General features: G+C 53.3%; 3 protein-coding genes across 3 annotated transcripts; all 3 read right to left on the reverse strand.

The window, feature by feature from the left end:
* Window positions 1-277: 277 nt before the first annotated feature.
* Window positions 278-2,815, reverse strand: LOC128972882 (protocadherin alpha-6-like). Its single transcript, XM_054389006.1, is given in 3 exon segments — window positions 278-1,120; window positions 1,122-1,600; window positions 1,603-2,815. Coding segments are annotated over 3 exon segments (2,535 nt in total).
* Window positions 2,816-8,547: 5,732 nt separating this feature from the next.
* LOC128972883 (protocadherin alpha-5-like) lies at window positions 8,548-12,459 on the reverse strand. Its single transcript, XM_054389008.1, has 3 exons — window positions 9,973-12,459; window positions 9,824-9,917; window positions 8,548-8,582 (listed from the first exon to the last, which is right to left on the reverse strand). The coding sequence occupies exons 1-3, from the start codon at window positions 12,457-12,459 to the stop codon at window positions 8,548-8,550; spliced, it is 2,616 nt and encodes an 871-aa protein (XP_054244983.1).
* Window positions 12,460-12,465: 6 nt separating this feature from the next.
* Window positions 12,466-21,269, reverse strand: LOC128972884 (protocadherin alpha-2-like). The gene is made up of 2 exons (XM_054389009.1): window positions 18,649-21,269; window positions 12,466-12,685 (listed from the first exon to the last, which is right to left on the reverse strand). The coding sequence occupies exons 1-2, from the start codon at window positions 21,267-21,269 to the stop codon at window positions 12,466-12,468; spliced, it is 2,841 nt and encodes a 946-aa protein (XP_054244984.1).
* Window positions 21,270-25,189: the final 3,920 nt, after the last annotated feature.

The following is a 25,189-nucleotide window of genomic DNA, read 5'->3' on the forward strand; positions in this document are numbered from 1 at the left end:
TCACAATTGTTGCAAAAGTCTATTACAGAGAGCAATGAAAGAAAAGGAGAACAAAGAAGAATCTACGGTTGCTCCTGGATGGTGAAACAACATGAGTTTCCACAGCTACTACATCAATAGCCCAAGGGATCCGGCAAGGAAGCACAGGCCGTGGAGGTTGCAATCAAGATTGTTAAGTACCCGCAAAGCACCCAGCGCCCGCAGGACCCTGCGAGCCCAGTCCGGCTCCCAGCAGCGCCAGCCTGCGGAAAACGGACGTCTCAGGATGTGAGGGCAACTAAAGAAGGATAGTAGGAGAGGCGACAAAGGGAGGGCTACTGACCGTGTCCAGCAGAGCGGAAGGCTCCCGCTGCGAGGTGTCCTTGGACGCGGGGCCAGGCTGAGGCGGCGGCGGCGGCAAGTTGGGGCTGAAAACCATCAGGTCGCTCTTGCCCGCGCCCTCCGCCACGCACAGGCTTCGGCTCTGCCGCTGCGAGTACGACCAGCTGCCCACTTCGCTGGCGCACACCAGCGTCGCCGGAGCCGGCCCCGACAGCACGGCCGCCCGCGGCGCCCACCGCGCCGCACCGTACAGCACCAGCGCCAGCACCAGCAGGCTCGACACCGCGCAGATCGCCACCACCAGCCACACGTTGGCCGACGCCGAAGCCGCGCCCGCCGCCGCGCCGCCCTCCGCCGGCAGCACCACACCCGACACCGACGAAGACGACGACCCCGCCGCCGCCAGCGCCGCCTCGCCGCCCTCCACCAGCGACACGCTCAGCGTGGCCGTGGCCGAGCGCGACGGCTCGCCGTGGTCGCGCACCACGATCACCAGCCTCTGCCGCGGGCCGTCCGCCTCCTCCAGCGCCCGCGCCGTGCTCACCTCGCCGCTGTACAGCCCCACGCGGAACGGGCCCTTCCCACGCGGCTCCCACACCTCGTACCGCAGCCACGCGTTGTAGCCCGAGTCCGCGTCCACCGCACGGATCTTCGCCACCACCTGCCCTGCCGGAGACCCCCACGCCGCCCACGCCCACAGCGTCTCCGACTCCGATCCCGACGCCGCCTCTACCGACGACCCGCCCACGCCACCCGCAAACGGAACCAGCCCCGCACCGCCGCCCGCGGTCGGCAGCAGCAGCCGGCGCGTTGTCGTTCTCGTCCACCACGAACAGCTGCACCGTCGCGTTGCCGACCAGCGGCGGCTCCCCCGCGTCCACCGCTCGCACCTCGAACTGCAACACCTGCAGCTCCTCGTAGTCCAACGGCTGCACCGCCCACAGGCGACCGCTCTCCGCGTCCACCGACACGTAGCTCGACGCCGGACGCCACCCGCCGCCTGACCACGGGGCCCCGGCGACGCCCTCCCACAACGAGTAGCTCACGCGACCGTTGTCCGCCTCGTCCGGGTCCCGCGCCCACAGCCGCGCCAGCTCCGCGCCCGCCGCGTTGTTCTCCCGCGCCAGCACCGTGTACACGGCCTGCGAGAACGACGGCGCGTTGTCGTTCACGTCAGACACCGGCACACGCACACCGCGCCTCGCACGCAGCGACGGCTTCCCGCCGTCCTCCGCCCGCACCTCCACCTCGTACTCCGACACCCGCTCCCGGTCCAGCGCTCTCGCAGCACCAGCGAGTACGACCCCGCGAACCTCGACTCCAGACCGAACGGCGACGTCGGCCACACCGAGCACTGCACTCGCCCGTTCGCCCCCGAGTCCCGGTCCGACACGCTCAGCAGCGCCACCACTGTCCCCACCGACGCGTCCTCTGGCACCGGTACCGACAGTGATGTCACCCACACCTCGGGCGCGTTGTCGTTCACGTCCAGCACCTCTAACACCACTTTGCTGTGGCCTGACAGCGGGGGGGTGCCTTTGTCTCTCGCCTCTATTCGAAAATCAAACATACGGACTTCCTCAAAGTCCAGGGCTCCTGTCAGTCGGATCTCACCCGTGTGTGCATTGAGGTTAATCACATCTCTTCCGCTTGGAGGAAAGAAGTTGGTCGCCTTGTAGGTTATCTCACTGTTACTTCCCAAGTCTGGATCCGTGGCGTTCACCCGAGCCACCAATGTCCCCTCTGTGGCATTCTCCATCAGTTTCACTTTATACACCGACTGGTTGAACTGCGGGGCGTTGTCATTCGCGTCCAGCACTGTGATCACCAGCTCCATTGTGCCTGTCAGGGACGGGCGGCCCTCGTCACTCGCCGTCAGCACCAACCGATGCACAGGCACCGTCTCCCGGTCCAGAGGTTTCGTTAGAACAAGATCAGGTACGATATTTCCCTCATTCGATTTTTCTATATCCAGTCGGAAGTGCTCGCTGGGGCTGAGGGTGTAGGAGAGCTGCGCGTTCGCTCCGATATCTGCATCCGACGCGCCCTCCAGTGGGAAACGGGAACCCGGCAGAGACAATTCCGCGATGCTGATGTTTTTCCGTGCGGCGGGGAAGAGCGGGGCGTTGTCGTTAATGTCGGTCACCTCCAGCTCCACATGGAAGACGCGCAGCGGCCGCTCCAGCAGCAGCTCCAGACGCAGGGAGCAGGGAGCGCTCTTGCCGCACAGCTCCTCCCGGTCCAGCCGCGAGCTCACCACCAGCGCCCCGCTCGCCCCGCTCACCTCCACGCTCGCCCGCCGGCCCTGCCACACCACACGCAGCCGCCGTGCCTCCGCATCGCCCGCCTCCACACCCAGCTCCTGCGACAGCCGCCCCACTACCGTCCCGACCTTGGCTTCCTCCGGCACCGAGTACCGCACCTGCCCCAACACCAGCGCCCACGTCCGCACCAGCACCACCAGACGCACCGCCGCATCCCAGCGCGCCTCCATTCCCGCTTACGTCCCCGCCGCCGCCCGCACACACCGGCTCTGCTGTCTGCTGGGCCCCGCGCCGCGACGCACCGCCCCCCCGCGCTCATTGCCGTGCTCTCCGCCGCACCGGGGCGGAGCTGCCGAGTCGCTCCAAAGCCGTTTCTGAGCCTGCAGCGACACCGTGTGCTGCTCCGCCGCTTCGCACGCTCCTCGCCGGCTCATCTCCTCTCACCCATCTTTTCCTCTTTTTTTTTTTTCTTCTTTCTTTTTCTCCATTTTCTTTCCCTTTCACATTTTTTCCTTACTTGCTGTTTGCTTGTACAGATTCCTTCCTTTCCTTATTCTGTTGTGTTTTCCTTCAGCTATATCTTCCCTGTTTCCTAAGCGTCTCTACTTTCTGTTTTTTTCTGTCTCTTCTTTCTTCTCCTTCTTTCTGTTTATTCTCTCGTGTCTTCCTCTTCTTTTCGGTCTTGCTCTGACACTCCATAGGCTTTCATCCTTCTCTCTCAGGCCTTTAATCCTCTCCGGTGCCGCAACAGAAACCATCGAAGTCGGAGACGCCACTACTAATTATGCGGCCCAGAGCCAGAGCGCGGCTCTCTAGGTGAAGGCTGTCAGGGATAAGCAGCATCCACCGACTGGAGAACACTATTGTTCTCTCCTAATCTCCTTTATTATTTCTTCCTCTTATTCTCTTCTTTGTCATCTTTCCTCCTTTATTTCTTCCTTGCTTCTTCTATTTTCTTTCCTTCTATTTTTTCTTTTTTTCCCCCTCCTTTTTTTCTTTCTTTTTCTCCCACTCTTTCTGTGTACAGTGAAACCCTCCTTCCTTTTCTCCCTTTCCCTCTTTCTCCACATATTCTTTTCCCTGTTCTGTCCTCTCCTACTCTTTCGCTTCACTGTTTCCCTCTGAGAAGTTTTCCGTATGATTTCATCATACCTTCCATGAAGCACAGAAATGCTCTCAGGCAAGAGATCTTTCCTCTTCCTCACCACTTTCAACAGCATGCCAGGGTACCGAGGTCCTCAACCCATGCAGGGGTAACAGCAGTGTATGCTGGTAACCTGTTATCATTGTTTGTTTCCCTCCTTTATCTTCCTTCTATCTGTATGTTTTGCTTCCATTTTCTTTCTATAGATGCCTTCATTTCTTTCTTTCTCTTCTTTGTTCTGCCTTTGTTTCCCTTTGGTTCTGTTTTATGCCACCTATTCCATATAACTGCACCACACTTGTCATTAAGCATAAAAATACCATTAGGTATGAATTGTCATCCCCCTTCCCTTCATCTTCTATGTTTCTGGATGGAGAACAAATTTCCTGCTTTCCTCCAGTCTATGCTAGGCAAGACAGATGGCCCTGTCACCTTCCCTTCCCTTTCCTCCCTTCTGAAATAAGACCACAATCTTCATCTACTGTCCTCCCAAGAACCCAGCAAATATCAGAGCAAGGCAACCATATCACAGAGACTGGATACACTAGAGCAGAATCCATTCCAATCTGAAAGCCCAGGTCCCAGGTACTTGGACAACTATGCAAATAGGCTCCAATGAGTCCAAGCAACCCAGGGGAGCTTATCATGCTGAAAACCAAACCCATCACAGCCCAGAAAGAGAGTCCTTCAACAAAAAGCAGGGGCAATCACAGCTCCATAGTATTCATCATACATTTGAGGAGGATCTGTTCTTCCTCACTCATTTCCCACCTGCATGGTGAATGCCAAGCTCTTGCTTCCCCTCTCACAGTCAAGCTCTGTCAGAACACAGCAGGAGCCTTATTACCCAAGAGATTTACTTTCCACAGTATATATCTCTTCCATTAACATGATCCATGCATCACACAGACAAATAAAAGCCATGAAGGAATCATCACAACTTTTTCACAGAGAACATCCCCTTGACAACCAACCCATCTACTCCCAGAAACACACTGGGATCCCTCCTCCATCCATGCTGGTTGCTATCTGCTCATGCTGTGGCTGGAAGCAGCAGGAAGGAAAGAGGAGCAGGCAGTGGTGCTTTGCTCCTCCAAACCTACAGGCATTGCAATCCAGGCAACGTTTAGTCAATGCAACAAGAAGGTAGCATGATTGAAGAGGAACAAAAGTACATTTGTCTCTCAAACACATCTTCCATAGGTATCACTGACTTACCTGTAACACCACTGGCAGCTCCTTCAGAACAAGAAACGTTTTCAGGACAAGATAATTGGTTTTAAGGGACATTTGCCCTGAACTTTATCAGAGGTTTCTGGGGAACCTGAACAGGAAAAAATTGCTCACATTCTGCAAGAGCCTCATAATCCCTGGGCAGTGCAGAGCTCTCCCACAGGCACTTCTATCACAGGGGAAACCAGAGGGACACTTCAAAATTAAGGAGATCCTCTCAAAATCAGCCTCACGTCAGGAGACTGGAAGAAAGACATTCTCTCAACATCAGCCTCAGCACAGGAGTCTTGAAAAGCCCCCTGCATGCTGATGGCAAAGCACTCAAACCTCTGCAACCTGAAAGCCACCAACATTTAGCAGTCTGCATCTCAACCAGTTGCTGTCACATTGCCGAGGGGAGAGAAGAGAAACCCAAAAGGGAAGATGTTTTGTTGAGGGAAAAAAAACAAAAGAACCTCTTCCACTGAACTGAACTGCAGGGTTTGCCAACATCTTGCATACAGAGGACACTTCTGCCCCTGCCCAGCAAGGAACATGAGCAGAGAGATGACAAAGGAGAGCTTTAGAGAAGGCACAAAAAGTGATTCTAATGTCAAAAGCTTCCTCTCTGACCCACAACAGAACACATTCAAAAGAAAACTTGTAAAGGAGCCTACAGCAGATTTCTTCACATCATGCAAGAACTCCCTGGGGGACAAAACGGTGAGATGGTGTGAATAGGATCCTGAACAAGTAGCTCTGTGTCAGGCTTCTTTGCAAGGGTCTCTGCTGGCATCTTCAATCCCAAGACCTGGGAAATGAGATCTCCAACTTAGCATACAATTTCCAGCCCTTCCCCAGTAACATAGACCATGTTCTACCTCACATCTCCATGTCTTTCAAGGAAAGACTCCTCCCCCCTGAAATTCCCCCTTGCAGTGATGCACACCCAGGCCTTATTCCACACCAGTAGAAGCATCACTGCCACAATACCCAGACACTGCTCCTCTGCAAGAACATTGGCCAGCTCCAAACCCTGCACTGAGCATGACTCATGCCTTCACTCATCCTCAGCTTCCCTCATCATTACCACAAAGAACATATGGACAGATGCAAAGAATTTCAACATCCAGCAGACTCTTCCCAGTTGTATGAACTTCACTCTAACTATTTTGTGCCTTTACAGAAATTTCAGATGGAAACTCTGCAGAGCTGCACATTGGAGTGCTCCAAGAACTGAGTTCAGAACTATGACAGCTCAAATCCCTTTCCACATGGATTTTATTCTTCAAGAGAACCATACCAAATGCTGAAAGCAGAACAATACCAGCTGGGTGGGAGGATTTGTGACACAGAAGACCACATCTGGGCTGCTGTACAGGGTTTGGCTTGTACATGTAGACATCAGAATGAGCCATGTCTCAGACAGAGCAGCTACAGCAAGGCCACCTGTGCAAGTGCACAAGAAGACAAGGTCAACTGCATGAAGATTACTTTGACCACAACATTTGTCCTGAAAAGTCATAGAATCATTCAGGTTGGAAAAGACACCTGGGATCATCGAGTCCAACCATTAACCCCACTCCTTAATGTTCACCCCTAAACCATATCCCCAAGCACTACACCTAAATGGCTTTCAAACACATCCAGGGATGGTGACACAACCACCTCCCTGGACTACTCTTGCTGTGAAAAAATTGTTCCCAATGCCCATTCTAAACCTACCCTGTCGCAGCTTGAGGCCATTCCCTCTTGTTCTGCTGCCAGTTATCTGTGAGAAAAGACCAGCACCAGCCTCTCTGCAACATCCTTTCAGGTAGTTGTAGAGAATGATGAGGTCTCCCCTCAGCCTCCTTTTCTTCAAACTAAGCAGCCCCAGCTCCTTCAGTCACTCTTCATCAAATTTATTATCCAGACCCTTCCCAGCTTCCCTGCCCTCCTCTGTCCTGGCTCCAGCATCTCCTCATCTCTCTTGTTCTGGGGTGCCCAAAACTGGACACAATACTCAAGGTGTGGCCTCACCAGAGCTGAGTACAAGAGGACAATCTCCTCCCTACTCCTGCTGGACATAGGATTTCTAATACAAGCCAGGATGCCAGTGACTTGCTTGGCCACCTGGGCACACTGCTGGCTCACATTCAGCTGCTTGTTGATTAGAATCCTCAGGTCACAGCCAGATGCTTTCTGGCCACACTGCCCCAAGCCTCTAGCATTGCTTGGGGTTCTTGCAGCCCAAGCGCATGACCTGGCACTTCACCTTGCTGAAACTCATCCTGTTAATGCTGGCCATGGATTCAATCTATCCAAGACCCAGAGCCTCCCTACCCTCATGCAGATCAGCACTCCACCTAACTTGGTGTTATCTGCAAACTTACTGCTGACACACTCTATGTCTTCATCAAGATCATCAATAAGGATTTCAAACAGAAGTGGTCCCAACAGTGAGCCCTGAGGAACATCACTTGTGACCAGCTGCCAGCTGGATTTAACTCCATTGTCCACCACCCTTTGGGCCTGTTCCTCCAGCCAGCATTGCTCAGCCAAGCCACAAGCAGCCAGTCTGTCCACAAGAATTCTGTAGGGAACAGTGTCAAAGGTTTTTTGAAAGTCTAGGTAGACAATATCCACAGCCTTTCCCTCATCCAACAGTCAGGTCATTTTGTCACAGAAGGAGATCAGGTTGGTCAGGCAGGACCTGCCCTTCATAAAGCCATGCTGACTGGGCCTGATCCCCTGGTTGTCCTCTATATGTTGTGTAATGGCACTCAAGATTCCCTGTGCCATGACCTTCCATGGTACCAAGGTCAGACTGACAGCTCTATAGTTTCCCAGATCCTCCTTTCTTCCTTTCTTGTAGATCAGTGTTGCATTTGCTACCCTCCAGTCCATTGGGACCTCCCCAGTTAGCCAGGACTTCAGGTCAATAATGGAAAGCTTCACTACATCTTTATAGTCCTCGTGAGAAACCTGTCTCCTCTTCCAAAGGCCATAGACTCTCCTTCTGTTCTTGAAGTGAAGTCCCCACTCAGCCAGGCCTGACGCTTTCCCCGATGACTCTTTCTCAGCACATGGGGACAGCTGCTCCTGTGCCTTTAAGACTTCCCTCTTGAAGTGTGTGCAACCTTCCTGGACTCTTATAGGACTCTAGGGTGGCCTCCCAAGGGACTTTGTCAATCAGTCTCCTGAACAGGCCAAAGTTTGCCCTCCAGAAGTCCAAGGTGGCAATTTTACTAACCCTTCCTCTTTCCCCAAGGACTGAAAATCATCTCAGGATTGTTGTGCCCTAGAACACCTCCAATCTTTACTTTCTCCACAAGTTCTTCCCTCTTCACAGGGAAGGAGGGCAGGAGGGCACCTTCCCTAGTTGGCTCCCTCACCAGTTTTGTCAGGAAATTATCTTCCACACACTTCAGGAACCTCTGGGACCATTCTCTCTCTGCTGTATCATATTCCCAGCAGACATCTGGGAAGTTGAAGTCCCCCATGAGAACAAGGGGGAGTGATTATGAAACCTCTCTCAAATGCTTATAAAAAATTTCATCTATCTCTTCCTCCCTGTTGGAGGGTCTATAACAGATACCCATCACGATATCACTCTTGTTGGCTTTACTCCTGGTTCTTACCCATAAGGATGTGGGGGTCTGGTGGACAGAAGGATGACCTTGAGCTAGCAATATGCCCTAGAGGCCAAGAAGGCCATTGGTACCCCAGGGTGTATTAGAAGGGGAGTGGTTAGTAGATCAGAGAGGTTCTCTTCCTCCTCTACTCTGCCCTGGTGAGGCCACATTTTTGTGGTCTTCCTCTGGCCCCTCTCCAGCAGGTCCATGTCCTTCTTGTGTTGAGGGCTCCAGAGCTGGATGTAGTGCTCCAGGTGGAGTCTCACAAGTGCGGAGCAGAGGGGCAGAATCAGCTCCCTTGGCTTGTTCACCACACATCTTTTGATGCAGTTTTTGATGCTTTCTGGAATGCCAGAGCATACTGCTAGCTCATGTCAAACACCTCATCAAGCAGCATCCCCCGATCCTCTTCTGCAGGGCTGCTCTCATTCCACTTGTCACCCAGCCTGTATTTGTGCTTGGGATTGCCGTAATCGAGGTGAAGGACCTTGCACTTCGCCTTGATGAATTTCATGAGGTTGGCACAGGGACCTCTCCAGACTGTCAAGATCCCTCTGGACGCCATTCTCCTTTCCAGCATGTTAACAACACCACACAGCTTAGTGTCATCGGCAGACTTGCTGATGGTACCTTGGTCCCACAGCCCATGTCACCAGCAAAGAGGTTAAACAGCACCTGTGCCAGTAGCAATCCCCGAGGGACTCCACTCATCAAACAGCCAGGACCTACTCAGTGCCACTGCCACACTCACCCCCAGGACATGCTAAAGTTTCCTGTACCACATCAAACCTCAATCTAACTACTGCAGTTCCTTCCTCACAGTCAGCAATAAACAATAAGGAACTAAAGAGTGCCAAGGGGAGTATTACCACCATGGTCTGTGGGACATCAGCACTCTTTCAGCAAATTCGGCTGAAAAAGCCACACCCCAGCAAGAGCGAGCCTCTCAAGTTGTCTCTGATGAAGTTGTCGGGAATGATTTCTTTATAAGGTAGAGCCATTCACACCCGCCACGGAAAACCGCGGCTGCAGACACTACATCTCGCAGAAAGAGACGAAGATCACCGGCAATTACTTCATTTTACAGGAACACAGTTCACAGCCACCAGACCAAACCTCACCTGGGAACCGTAAACGCTGAGGGCTACCACAATAGGTTTACTTTTCAGTGACACATCAAAGCAAGAGCTGAGGAGGCAAATTAAGGCGGAGCGAGCAGAGACAAAGGTACCATCAAGAGCATTAGGCACCCACTAAGCACCCACCCCATGTTAGGTCCTCCGCGCTCAGCCCGGCTCCCAGCACCGCATGCCCGGAGGTATGCGAGAAAGGCGAGGGCGGAAAGGGGCGTTTCAGGCGCTGGGGAAAATCCAGAAAGAATAGTTAGAGAGGCGAGAAAGGAAGGGTTACTGACCGTATTCAACAGAGCGGAAGGCTCCGGCTGCGAGGTGTCCTTGGACGAGGGGCCGGGAGGTGGAGGCGGCAGGTTGGGGCTGAAAACCATCAGGTCGCTCTTGGCCGCGCCCTCCGCCACGCACAGGCTCCGGCTCTGCCGCTGCGAGTACGACCAGCTGCCCACTTCGCTGGCGCACACCAGCGTCGCCGGAGCCGGCCCCGACAGCACGGCCGCCCGCGGCGCCCAGCGCGCCGCACCGTACAGCACCAGCGCCAGCACCAGCAGGCTCGACACCGCGCAGATGGCCACCACCAGCCACACGTTGGCCGACGCCGAAGCCGCGCCCGCCGCCGCGCCGCCCTCCGCCGGCAGCACCACACCCGACACCGACGAAGACGACGACCCCGCCGCCGCCAGCGCCGCCTCGCCGCCCTCCACCAGCGACACGCTCAGCGTGGCCGTGGCCGAGCGCGACGGCTCGCCGTGGTCCCGCACCACGATCACCAGCCTCTGCCGCGGGCCGTCCGTCTCCTCCAGCACCCGCGCCGTGCTCACCTCGCCGCTGTACAGCCCCACGCGGAACGGGCTCTTCCCACGCGGCTCCCACACCTCGTACCGCAGCCACGCGTTGTAGCCGGAGTCCGCGTCCACCGCACGGATCTTCGCCACCACCTGCCCTGCCGGAGACCCCCACGCCGCCCACGCCCACAGCGTCTCCGACTCCGATCCCGACGCCGCCTCTACCGACGACCCGCCCACGCCACCCGCAAACGGAACCAGCCCCGCACCGCCGCCCGCGGTCGGCAGCAGCGCCGGTGCGTTGTCGTTCTCGTCCACCACGAACAGCTGCACCGTCGCGTTGCCGACCAGCGGCGGCTCCCCCGCGTCCACCGCTCGCACCTCGAACTGCAGCATCTGCAGCTCCTCGTAGTCCAACGGCTGCACCGCCCACAGGCGACCGCTCTCCGCGTCCACCGACACGTAGCTCGACGCCGGACGCCACCCGCCGCCTGACCACGGGGCCCCGGCGACGCCCTCCCACAACGAGTAGCTCACGCGACCGTTGTCCGCCTCGTCCGGGTCCCGCGCCCACAGCCGCGCCAGCTCCGCGCCCGCCGCGTTGTTCTCCCGCGCCAGCACCGTGTACACGGCCTGCGAGAACGACGGCGCGTTGTCGTTCACGTCAGACACCGGCACACGCACACCGCGCCTCGCACGCAGCGACGGCTTCCCGCCGTCCTCCGCCCGCACCTCCACCTCGTACTCCGACACCCGCTCCCGGTCCAGTGCCTCTCGCAGCACCAGCGAGTATGACCCCGCGAACTTTGACTCCAGACCGAACGGCGACGTCGGCCACACCGAGCACTGCACTCGCCCGTTCGCCCCCGAGTCCCGGTCCGACACGCTCAGCAGCGCCACCACCGTCCCCACCGACGCGTCCTCCGGCACCGGCACCGACAGTGACGTCACCCACACCTCGGGCGCGTTGTCGTTCACGTCCAGCACCTCCAGCTCCACGCTGCAGTGACCGGACAGCGGAGGGGTGCCTTTGTCTCTCGCCTCTATCCGGAAATCAAACACAATGGCTTCTTCAAAGTCCAGGGCTCCTGTCAGTCGGATCTCACCCGTGTGCGGATTTACGCTAATAATATATTTTCCTCTTGAGGGAATGAAATTCGTCGCCGTGTAGGTCAACTCACTGTTGCTCCCCAAGTCCGAATCCGTGGCGTTTACCCGCACCACCAGCGTCCCCTGAGGAGCGTTCTCCGGCAGCTGCACTTTATACACCGACTGGTTGAACTGCGGGGCGTTGTCGTTCGCGTCCAGCACAAAGATCACCAGCTCCATTGTGCCTGTTAGAGACGGGCGGCCCCCGTCACTCGCCGTCAGCACCAACCGGTGCACAGGCACCATCTCCCGGTCCAGAGCTTTTGTTAGAACAAGATCAGGTACAGTATTTCGCTCATTCGATTTTTCTATATCCAGTCGGAAGTGCTCGCTAGGGCTGAGGGTGTAGGAGAGCTGCGCGTTCGCTCCGATATCTGCATCCGACGCGCCCTCCAGTGGGAAACGGGAACCCGGCAGAGACAATTCCGCGATGCTGATGTTTTTCCGTGAGGCGGCGAAGAGCGGGGCGTTGTCATTAATGTCGGTCACCTCCAGCTCCACATGGAAGACGCGCAGCGGCCGCTCCAGCAGCAGCTCCAGACGCAAGGAGCAGGGAGCGCTCTTGCCGCACAGCTCCTCCCGGTCCAGCCGCGAGCTCACCACCAGCGCCCCGCTCGCCCCGCTCACCTCCACGCTCGCCCGCCGGCCCTGCCACACCACACGCAGCCGCCGCCCCTCCGCATCGCCCGCCTCCACACCCAGCTCCTGCGGCAGCCGCCCCACCACCGTCCCGACCTTGGCTTCCTCCGGCACCGAGTACCGCATCTGCCCCGACACCAGCGACCACGTCCGCACCAGCACCATCAGACGCACGACGGGACCCCAGTACGTGTCCATCGCCGCTCACGGGCCCCGCCGTGACTCTGCAAGGCTCCGCGCTGCCTCCCGCACACACCGGTTCTTCTGTCTGCCGAGTCCCGTGCAGCGCCGCCCCCCCGCGCTCATTGCCGTGCTCTCCGCCGTATCGGGGTGGAGCCGCAGAGCTGCTCTGCTGCCGTTTCTGAGCCTGCAGCGACACCGTGTGCTGCTCCGCCGCCTCGCACGCCGACTGCCACTGGCCGTGCTACGGACCAGCACGGCTCACCTCCGCTCACAGATCTTCTTGCCTTTCAGCTCTTTAGTTTCTTTTTTTTTGTTTTGTTTCTTTTTTTTACCTTCTTTTCTTCTTTTTATTCACTCCAGTGTTGTTTTTTAATTGTTACTTGACCTTTTCTTGCCTTTTTTCATTCATTTTCTTCTTCCTTTTTCTTTTTTATTTTCATTTATTTTCCACTTACTGTGTTGTCTTTGTTCACAAATATTCTTTCTTTTCTTTCTTACTTCGGTCTCAATTTTTTACTTTTATTTTTTCGTAATTTCTGTATTCCTATATCTTTGTTACTTTTCTGTTTGTCCTTTTGGTTTTTTTCTTCTCGTTTTTCTGTTCCTTCTGCTTTGGATTCTCCCTTCGTCATTCCCTATTTTTTACTGCCCTTTTCCTTCTGTTTCCACCTTTTTATCTTCTTTAGTTTCATAAGGCAGAAGTTTAGAGACTAGAGGTGACATCTCTTTGTGCTGGTCCCTTTGTGCTGGTTATTGTCTTTTCTTCCTCTCTTTTCTCCTTGCCTTGCTTTTTACTTCCATCGAATTCTTTTCTTTTTCATTTCCCCCTCTTCCTTTATTTCCTTTCTCCGTTTTTTAACTTTCCCTTTCTCTCCCATCTTCTATTTCCATGCTTGACTGTTCTATTCTTGTTTTCCTTTACAAATTGTTTCCCTTCAAAATGGACAGGCATTTTTTCCTTCTCTCTTCTTTCTTTCTTCCTTCCCTTCTCTTCTGTTTCATCCTTCTACCTTCTCTTCATTTTTCCCTTTATCAAAAGTTAATTAAAGCAGTTACACCCTGCTCACCATGAAGAGCAGAAATGTCCTTTGTCAGAGCTTTCATTCATATTTCTTACCACCTTCCATCCCTCTGGACACAGAAAAACCTACCTGCTTTCCTAACGTCCATGCACCTCCAAACTCCCTCCCTTCGGGATCAACACCACACCCTTTAGCCTCCAGTCTTCTCAAGGACTCAGCTAACACCAAAGCCAGGCAATCCTATGGCTCTGCTATGTAGGAACAAAATCTACAACCCTCTAAAACACAAGAACAAGCCCTTCACCTATACAGAACATGCTCCAAATAATGCAGGCAAGCCTCTCATTCAGGAACTCAAACCTATCATAGCCCAGCACAACCAACCCTCCAGAAAGGCTGAAAAACCACAGGGCAACCACAGCTCCCTAGCACTGTCCATGTCCCCTGATGATGAATTCTTTGTCCAGCCTCATTTTCCACCTGTATGCTGAAAGTCAAGCTCTTGCTTTCTTTCAGGCAAAAATGCTCTGCCAGAACAGCAGCAAGAACCTCCATACCCAGGGGGTCTCATTTCCATGGAATATCTCTCAGTAGCATAAATCAATTGTTATAGATAAAACAAAACAAACCAAAAACAACCCACAATGATAACACACAACATTTGCACTGAGAAAATTCCCTCCATACCAAATATATCTGCTCCAAGAACTACAGTGTGGTCCCTCCTCCATCTGTCCTTGCTGCCACCTGCTCACATTCTGCCTGGAAGCAGTAGGAAAGGAACAAGGACAGGGTAGTGCTGCTTTGCTGCTCCACACCTACAAGCATTCCAACTCAGGCAATATTCAGGTGATCTGAAGATATCACAAGTCAACAGGAACAAAGTCACAGCTGTCTCAAATTCATCCTCTTTATTCAGGGACCTACCTGTAGAATCACTGGTGTCACCTTCAGAAAAAGACATGTTTGGAGGAATTTCCTTTAGGGGACATTGTCCCTTAACTTCAGTAATTTTGGGGCATGATGGACAAAAAAAAAAAAATTAATCATGTTCTCCAAAAATGATGAAAACTCTGGGAAGTGTGTAGAGCTCTCATATACTTCATGAGGGAAGCAGAAGGGAGACCTGAAAGCTAGCAACGTTCTTTCAACAGCAGCCTCAGCTCAGGAGAGAGGAAAAACTTTCCCACAAACTGGTGGAACTGCCCCAAAATCTACAACCTGGCAGCTCTAAAACTTCCGCTGCCTCAGTCTCATAGAGAGTTACCACCATATGGGAAAGAAACAAATGAATAGAGAGAGCATTTCTTCCTCTGCCTTGCAAGACTAAGATCAGAGACACGACTGAGGAGACAGAGAGACAAGGCTGGTAGAATGATCCAAATTTGGAAAAGCTTCTGTTTGACCAACATTTCATGTCCAAAAAAACAGAAAACAACAACAAAAAATAGCATGTGTGGCAGATATCTTCAAAAGCAGTAACAGCACAGAGAACAGGCTGGGACGATATGCAGAACTTCTGGAAATCCTGAGAGGATGTTGGGAGAGATGCTCAGTGTGTGCACCAGGCTGCTTCTCAAGGTTTTCTGCAGGCATCCTCTCTTCCACACCACAGCAAATGGCATCTCCACAGCTAAGCAGATGTTCCACAGCTCTTCCCCAATGACACAGAACATGTTTGACCCAGCATCTCCATTTTCCTGAGGCAAGACTCTTCCCACTCAAAAGTCACCCTCCCTATGACACATGCCCAGTGCCTTCTCAGTGCCACGTACTCAGAGGTTGCTCCACACCCACAACATGTTCCACTCTAAACCCCACTCTGAGCATGACCCAGGGCTTTGTGCATCCTCATCTCCCCTCATGATCACCACAAAGAACATATGGAGAGATGGAAAGCCACACAGAATCAGGCTGGTGCTTCCAAGGCGTCTGAACCTCACAGTGAATCCTTTGTGCTTTTTCAGCCATTGCAGGTGGGAGCACCACAGAGCTGCAGGAAACAGCTCTTCAGTATTTTGTGATTAGAGCTGTGACAGTTCTGACCCCAGGCCACTCAAGAAGACCACACCAAATGCTGCAGCAGAAGTCCTCTCACGGTATCAACAGGGTGGGAGAATTTGTACTGGAGAAAACTAGAGCTGGGCTGCTGTGCAGGGTTGGGTACATTGCATACATCAAGAAGAGCCATGTGTGACACCAGGACACATCAAGTCTACCAAGATCACCTGTGAAAGAGCAGAAGTAGGGGACATCAAAAGCCCCCAAACTACATCCACTTCATCACATGTTCTTACAAATCCTTCCTGAGGCAGAGCAAGGAATCATGATTGCAGCACCAGTAGCTCCAGAAGCTACAGTGGATGTCCACCACTACACAAAGACACCAACGCAGACACTACTGTCCCACAACACCTTGCCCAAAACAAGGGTTTCATCAGACAACACTCAGCAGTCTGCACCTCCCCACCCATAACCAACACATTCCCATATCCAGCAGACAGCAGCCAAAGGGATTGTCCCTGGTGGGACATCTTCATAACCTCAAAAGATATCATGGGCATTTCAACACCACCTAACTATTTCAAGATCCAGAGGACCTTCAATTTCAAACACCTTGCACCCTGGGAAAGGATCCTGGGCAGGAAAACAATGTTCCCATCCATCCCCCATGCTTTCCTTGATGCAACATCCATCCCCCAGGCTAGGATGTGTGTTCTCAAGACAAGCACTTATGTCCCATGGTATTCTCAAGGACTTCCAGGTCTTTCAGATAAATCTTCCTACTGCTTAAGTTCACCCTTCATATCAGGAAATGGCCAAACTCTATTCAGAGCCACTACCACATTCCCCTCCATGACATGTCACAGATGTCTTTCCCACCTCAAGCCTCAGTCCAGCTCTTGCAGACCCTTCCCATCAATGACAGCACCATAAAAGCCACACAGGCGGTCTGCACACACATATGAACTGTGTCCAGCACAGTCTCTGCAGCTGATCCATCTCCTTTGGCAATGCTTCTGCTGTCTCTGATGGAAATGTGACAGACCTGGGAACAACAGTGATGTCAGGACAGATCTAAAGGGCAATAGCTTTTGATTTCATGCTATGAGAGAATGAATCAAAGACTGATGAGTGCCCTACTGCAAAGAAGGATTTCTGTAAGCCTGTGGTTGCTGATCCAAGTATCAGGATCTACCAAAGCAGACAAACATTATGTCACACCACTTGTCTGCCAACAACAGATCAAAACCTGGAGATGTTGCAAAGAGGAAAACAAAAAGAAAATTCCAGCATCCAATACCTACCTTGTGTAAAAGCCTTCTGCCTAAACACTTCCTTCTACCAACTACAGCTAGTTGGAGTTCTCCATAGGAAACCACAGCTGTTACCAGCACAGTCCCCAGTCAGCAACTGTAATAACATTGCACTGATGGATTGTCACAACTCCAGCTTGCATCTCCCTCATTCCCTTAGCACAGATCGTCTGGAAATGCCACACACAAGCAAACAGGATGGTCTACAAAGCTGATGTCGTGGCACCTTTCACTGCAGTCAGCAGTGATGTCATTCAACAGGAAAATAACTGACACCCACCACAGCAAACCTCAGATGAGGAGGATAACTGCTGTTGAGTGCAGCAACACATTTCTGTCCCTCCACTCCCATGAAAGGAAGAGCCCAGGAGGTCTGGCAAGGTCAGAAGGCAGAGGCAAAGGTCCCATCATCATACTGTAGCACCCCCAAGCACCCAGTGCCCACAGACAAGGCTTCCCACTGCTCAAGGTCACCCTTCCCATCAGGAAATGACCAGGTCCTGCTCAGTGCCACAGACACGTTCACGTCCATGAAATGCCACAGTTTCCTTGATCACCTCAAGGCTCACTCCAGCTTTTACTAACCCTTCCAACAGTAAGAGCCCAACTCAAAAAACAGTGTTCAGAGGAATCCTTCCTCTTTGTATAGACAGTGTTAAGACAGCTCTGAATATTAATGGCACTGATTCCATGCCGTGAGAAAACAATCTGGAGGTTGTCTCACTGTGAGGGATTATTTGGATTGTGGAGGAGAATGTGGGGGGTTGTTTTGTTTGGTTTTGTTCTCCCTGAGTGGGTGTCTGGTTTTGTTTGTTATGTATCATAAAATAAAACATTGCTGTGTCTTTGAGCGTGGGTGTTGATTAAAATACTCTAAGAACGCTAAAGCAGGTCAGCCTATGCCACACCACACTAAAAACACAGGGCAAAACAGGGAGAAGAAATCACAAATTCCTGTTCCTAAAAGCTACCTTGCATCACACTCCTCTGCCTTGAAATGGTACACATCGGTAAACACCAGCAGTGAATGCATTCTACAGGAGAACTCAAGAATCATCCAGTTCCAACCCCCCTGCCATGGGCAGGAACACCTCACACTGGATCAGGTTGCTCAGAAACACATCCAGCCTGGCTTTAAAAACCTCCAGGGATGAGGTTTCCACCACCTCCCTGGGCAACCTGTGCCAGTGTCTCACCACCCTCATGGGGGGAATCTTTCTGTTTCTACTTTTGCTCCAAAAAAGTCCCTCAACAGCTTTCTTAAAGGCCCTCTCAAGAAACCAGAAATCCACAATAAGGTTTCCTCGGAGCCTTCACTTCTCTAGACTGAACAACCTCAACACTGTCATTCATTCTACAGGAAAACTCCCACTCACAGCAGAAAAACTCACATGCAGATGGTAGCGTCTACTAGATGTCAAAATATCTTTATTTCCCACCCTCGGCAAGAGCCAAGGAGTTCCGGTAAGAGGAAGAAAACAGTAGCAAAGGTCCGATCAAGATCCTTAAGCATCCGCCAAGCACCCACTGACCGCAGACCCACGCAGGCTCAGCCCGGCTCCCAGCAGCGCATTCCCGGGGCGGGGGGATGTGACAAGGGTAACAGCGGGGAAAAGGTGTGGGTGCGAAGAAAGAAGGAAAAGAGATGAAAGAGACAAAGCTCACCGGCAAGGACGTCGTTCTGCAGGAGAAAAATTCACACCTCCCAGAGCAACCCTCAGTTGTGAACCATAAACGCTGAGGACTGCCATAATAGGTTTACTTTCCATTCACATATCAAAGCGAGAGCTGAGGAGGTAAATTAAGGAGGAGCAAGCACAAACAAAGCTGCCATCAACACCATTAGGAACCCACTAAGTACCCACCGTGCGCAGTCCGTTTCTGGCTCAGCACCACACGAGAAGCATAGAGCAAGGAAGGGGAGTATCAGGTTGTGGGGGCAAGAAAGAAAGGAAGAGCGGTGTGTAGAGGCGAGAAAGGGAGAGCCACTGACCGTGTTCAGCAGAGCGGAAGGCTCCCGCTGCGAGGTGTCCTTGGACGCGGGGCCAGGCTGAGGCGGCAGTGGCGGCAAGCTGGGGCTGAAAACCATCAGGTCGCTCTTGCCCGCGCCCTCCGCCACGCACAGGCTCCGGCTCTGCCGCTGCGAGTACGACCAGCTGCCCACTTCGCTGGCGCACACCAGCGTCGCCGGAGCCGGCCCCGACAGCACGGCCGCCCGCGGCGCCCAGCGCGCCGCCCCGTACAGCACCAGCGCCAGCACCAGCAGGCTCGACACCGCGCAGATGGCCACCACCAGCCACACGTTGGCCGACGCCGAAGCCGCGCCCGCCGCCGCGCTGACCTCCGCCGGCAGCACCACACCCGACACCGACGAAGACGACGACCCTGCCGCCGCCAGCGCCGCCTCGCCGCCCTCCACCAGCGACACGCTCAGCGTGGCCGTGGCCGAGCGCGACGGCTCGCCGTGGTCCCGCACCACGATCACCAGCCTCTGCCGCGGGCCGTCCGCCTCCTCCAGCGCCCGCGCCGTGCTCACCTCGCCGCTGTACAGCCCCACGCGGAACGGGCCCTTCCCACGCGGCTCCCACACCTCGTACCGCAGCCACGCGTTGTAGCCCGAGTCCGCGTCCACCGCACGGATCTTCGCCACCACCTGCCCTGCCGGAGACCCCCACGCCGCCCACGCCCACAGCGTCTCCGACTCCGATCCCGAAGCCCCCTCTACCGACGACCCGCCCACGTCACCCACAAACGGAACCAGCCCCGCACCGCCGCCCGCGGTCGGCAGCAGCACCGGTGCGTTGTCGTTCTCGTCCACCACGAACAGCTGCACCGTCGCGTTGCCGACCAGCGGCGGCTCCCCCGCGTCCACCGCTCGCACTTCGAACTGCAACACCTGCAGCTCCTCGTAGTCTAACGGCTGCACCGCCCACAGGCGACCGCTCTCCGCGTCCACCGACACGTAGCTCGACGCCGGACGCCACCCGCCGCCTGACCACGGGGCCCCGGAGACGCCCTCCCACAACGAGTAGCTCACGCGACCGTTGTCCGCCTCGTCCGGGTCCCGCGCCCACAGCCGCGCCAGCTCCGCGCCCGCCGCGTTGTTCTCCCGCGCCAGCACCGTGTACACGGCCTGCGAGAACGACGGCGCGTTGTCGTTCACGTCAGACACCGGCACACGCACATCGCGCCTCGCATGCAGCGACGGCTTCCCGCCGTCCTCCGCCCGCACCTCCACCTCGTACTCCGACACCCGCTCCCGGTCCAGTGCCTCTCGCAGCACCAGCGAGTACGATCCCGCGAACCTCGACTCCAGACCGAACGGCGATGCCGGCCATAATGAACACCGCACTCGCCCGTTTGCCCCCGAGTCCCGGTCCGACACGCTCAGCAGCGCCACCACCGTCCCCACCGACGCGTCCTCCGGCACCGGCACCGACAGCGACGTCACCCACACCTCGGGTGCGTTGTCGTTCACGTCCAGCACCTCCAACTCCACGCTGCAGTGACTCAACATCGGAGGCAATCCCTTATCTTTCGCCTTAATGTTCAGCTCGTAGAAAATAACTGCCTCAAAGTCCAGGGCTCCCTTCAATCTGATCTCGCCGCTGTTCGCATCGATGCTGAACAGATCTGAACCCGAGGCAGGAACAATATTATCAATTTCGTAAATCACATCTCCGTATGGTCCCAAATCCGGATCCGTGGCGTTCACTCGCAACAGAGGCGTCCCCTCCAAGGCATCTTCCGGCAGTTTCGCTTTGTACACCGACTGGTTGAACTGCGGGATATTGTCATTCACATCCAGCACCGAGATCACCACCTCCATCGTGCCCGTTAGGGATGGCCGGCCCTCGTCATTCGCCATTAGCACCAACCGGTGCACAGACACCGTTTCCCGATCCAGAGGTTTCGAGAGGATCAAAAAGAGAGATTTCCTATTTTCATCAGGGGATTTAACATCCAGCGTGAAGTGCTCGCTGGGACTCAGTGTGTAGGAGAGCTGCGCGTTCGCTCCAATATCTGCATCCGACGCGCCCTCCAGTGGGAAACGGGAACCGACTGGGGAGTTCTCCGGTAAACTGATGTTTTTCCGTGCGGCGGGGAAGAGCGGGGCGTTGTCGTTAATGTCGGTCACCTCCAGCTCCACATGGAAGACGCGCAGCGGCCGCTCCAGCAGCAGCTCCAGACGCAGGGAGCAGGGAGCGCTCTTGCCGCACAGCTCCTCCCGGTCCAGTCGCGAGCTCACCACCAGCGCCCCGCTCGCCCCGCTCACCTCCACGCTCGCCCGCCGGCCCTGCCACACCACACGCAGCCGCCGCGCCTCCGCATCGCCCGCCTCCACACCCAGCTCCTGCGGCAGCCGCCCCACCACCGTCCCGACCTTGGCTTCCTCCGGCACCGAGTACCGCACCTGCCCCGATACCAGCGCCCAGGCCCGCACCAGCACCACCAGACACACCGGCGCACCCCAACGCGCCTCCATCGCCGTTCACTGTCCCCGCCGCGGCCCTGCACGGCTCCCCGCCGCCTCTTGTACACACCGGTTCTGCTGTCTGCCGGGCCCCGCGCAGCGCCGCCCCCCCGCGCTCATTGCCGTGCTTTCCGCCGCACCGGGGCGGAGCCGCCGAGATGCTCCAAAGCTGTTTGTGAGCCTGCAGCGACACCGTGTGCTGCTCCGCCGGTTCGCACGCTTCCCGACACCGACCGTGCTACTGGGAACGGGACAGCTCAGCGATTCTACTCGCCTTCAGCCTCCGCTTTATTTTTCCCCCTTTTTTTGCTTTCTGTATTTTAACTTGTCTCGCTTTTTTTCCATCTCCAATAGATTCCTTACTTGCTTTCTTATTCTTTTCTTTCTCTTTCTTTTTTTCCATTTTCTTCACGTCTCTTTTCCCCATTTTCTCACATTCTTCCTTTTTCTCTTTCTTATTGATTTTATTCTTTCTATTTTACTGTCCAAAGACCTTCTATATGCTACCTTATCTTTCTTGTTTCTTCTCTTTCTTCCTCTGCCTTTCCCTTTTCTATTTCCATCATTGTCTCTTTAGCCCCACTCTCAGCTCCCCAGTCCTTTCCGGCGTCTCTTGAAGATCACAGAAGCTAGAGCCATCAGCGGTAATTACGGGGCCTCAGCGCTGGAGCGCGGGTCTCTAACCAAGCCGGTGTCTTTTAAGGACCAAGTGCGTTCAGCATCCAGACGTGACGTGGTCCTGTTAATGTTCTCTATGGATTCTCCTTTCCTGTCTTTCTCATCTTTTCTCTTTCTTCCTTGCATATTCCATCCATAAATTCCTTCCTTCTCTTCTTCTCTCCCTTCTGCCATTCTTTTTCTTTTTTTCCCCTTTTTATCTTAACCTTTCCTCTCGTTCTTCATCTTTCTTCTGCTTTCTCTTTCCATTGCACTTCTCTTTTCTCTTTCTTTCTTTCCCTTTCTGCATCTTTCAATTCTGAACTTTCTCCCCTCTTTCCTTTTTCTCCTTAACAAAAAATGGTTTATAAGTATCTACACCATGATCATGACGAAGGGTGAACATCCCTTCAGGCACGAGCACTCATTCCTCTTCCTTATCACTTTTCATCAAGCCTTACACAGCATTCCTCACTGCCGAGGATGCTGAGCTCCTCTGCTCCATCCCTTGGATCAATATAATGTTGCTGAATGCTACTCATCTCCTCTATCATCTCTCCTTCTTTCCTGTTTCTTCTTTCTTGCTCGTTTTCTTTCTTCCTCAAATAGTTCTGATTCACACAGATTCCTTCCTTTCCTTCTCGCTTCTGCTCTTCTTCTCTCATCTTCCTTTTTCTCCTGTCTCCTCCTTGTCTCCCCTTCTCTTTCACTTCCATCCTTGTATCTTCTGTTCACTTCTCTACTGCCAACCTTTAAGATGTCTACTCCACCCTCACCATGGAGGACAGGCATGCCCCTTGGCCACAGCTCTAATTCTTCCAACTTATCACCTTCCATCCTTCCAGACAGGGAACAACTTTCCTGCTTTGCCACAGTCCATGATTCTGCATCTCCTTTTCTGAAAGAACATCACACTTCTCACCACTGAAATGGACTCAGCAAGTAACAGAGCAAGGCAAAGAATAGCTCTGCTACATGAAAACACAACCCACCACCCTAGGAAACACGAGCCCAAGGACCATGTTCTTGGATGTCTGATAAAAAAGGCTCTAGAGAGTCCAAACAACAGAGGGGAACTTGAATCTTTCACAAACCAGCGCAATAAGCCTCTAGGAAGGATGAGTAAGCACAACACAACCACAGCTCCCAAACATTCTTCATACATCTCAATCCTTCCACCCTCATTTTCACATGCATGCCTGAAGTCAAGCTCTCACTTTCCCTTTCAGGCAAAAACATTCTGCCAGAACAATACAGCAAGAACCTCAATATCTAGGGAATTTGTTACCTCAGAATGAAATGATCCAGCCACCAGCCAAACAGTCTCCACAAGGGTAACACCAAGGGATTTTTACTGAGAACATCCTCTTGATGTGCAACCCATCGACTCCCACAAACACACTGGGGTCTCTCCTCTATCCATGCTGGCTGCCAACTTATCTTGCTGTGCCCAAAGTAGCAGGAAATTAACAGGGGCAGGCAGTGAGGCCTTGCTGCTCCAAACTTGAAAGCATTTAAATCCAGGCAACATTGGAGCAATCCAACATGCAGATACAAGTGAACAGGAACAAAAGTAACATCTGTCTCTCGATTACATCTTCCATATTTATCATTGACTTACCTCTAGCATCACTGGTTGCTGCTTCAGGGAAAGAAAAGGGAAAGGGAAAAAGGGAAAAGGGAAAAAGGGAAAAGGAAAAAGGAAAAAGGAAAAAGGAAAAAGGAAAAAGGAAAAAGGAAAAAGGAAAAAGGAAAAAGGAAAAAGGAAAAAGGAAAAAGGAAAAAGGAAAAAGGAAAAAGGAAAAAGGAAAAAGGAAAAAGGAAAAAGGAAAAAGGAAAAAGGAAAAAGGAAAAAGAAAATATTCTCAGGCTATGAGAATTGGTTTTAAGGGACATTTCCCCTCAACTTCATCAGAGATTTCTGGAGAACTTGAACATAAGATTACATTCTGCAAAAGCCTGGAAAATACTAAACAGTGCTCACTTACACAATTCCGTCACAAAGAAGTTAGGAAAGATATCCAAAAGCAAAGAATATTCTGTCAACATCAACTTCAGCTCAGGACACTGGAAAATCCAACCCCACACTGATGGCAAGTCATTCCAATGTCTGCAACCAGATGGCTGCTAAAATTCCACAAGCTACATCTCATCCTCTGTTGCAAACATGTTGCCAAATGGGAGAAAAAAACCCCAAAACCAAAACACAATAGATGGGACTTTCTGGTAAGGGGAGGGAAGAAAACCAAAGGATTCCATTCCACTATATTGACACACAGGAACAGAACAACAGGGCACAAGGATATGGAGAAATTTTGAAGGATTCCATGCTGCATGGTGAACCTCTCCTTGAGGTGTCCTACTGGCATCCTCTAACCCACACAAGAGGAAAAGGCATCTCCAGCTAAGTGGATGTTCTGCAGTTCTTCCCCAGGGACACAGACCATGATCCACCCAGCACTTCCATTTCCCACAGCCAAGAATTTCCCTGCTCCAGGTCACAATTGCCATGATGAATGTCCAGGAATGCTTCATCCACTCACAGGATTGCTGTCAGAATACCTGAGACTGCTCCAGTCCAACATGTCCCACCTCCAAATACCAACCTGAAGATGAACCAGGCCTTCACATGTCCTCACTTCCCCTCACAAACAGCACAAAGAACAGAGAGAGGACTGTGAAGCCATCCACTGTCTCACAGACTCTTCCCAGCTGCCTGAACTTCACTCTGAATATTTTGTGACTTCAGCAGACTCAGATGGAAACAACAGAGCTATGCTTTAGAACTCAGAGATTGTATGATTAGCAGTTCTTGGTAATGATTCCTTTCCACACACATCTTATTCTTTGAGAGAACCATACTGAAGCAGAAGTTCAGCAACGGTGTCATCTTGGTGGTAGAATTTGTACCAAGGAAAAGCAGAGGTGTACTGCTGTGTAGGTTTGGCCTGTACATGCACATATCATGGAATTAGGGCTGGAAGGGACCTCAAAGAGCACCCAGTCCCAAACCCGTGCCATGGGCAGGGGCACCTCACACTACAGCAGGTTGCTCAAAGCCACATCCAGCCTGGCTGCAAAAACCTCCAGAGATGAGGCTTCCACCACCTCCCTGGGCAACTTGTGCCAGTCTCTTACCACCCTCATGGGGAAGAATTTCTTCCTAACATCCAATCTGAATCTCCCCACTTCTAGTTTTGCTCCATTCCCCCCAGTCCTATCACTCCCTGACACCCTCAAAAGTCCCTCTCCAGCTTTCCTGTAGCCCCCTTCAG

The sequence above is a fragment of the Indicator indicator genome, chromosome 18 (assembly GCF_027791375.1).
Source record: "Indicator indicator isolate 239-I01 chromosome 18, UM_Iind_1.1, whole genome shotgun sequence".
In the NCBI taxonomy this organism is placed as follows: domain Eukaryota; kingdom Metazoa; phylum Chordata; class Aves; order Piciformes; family Indicatoridae; genus Indicator; species Indicator indicator.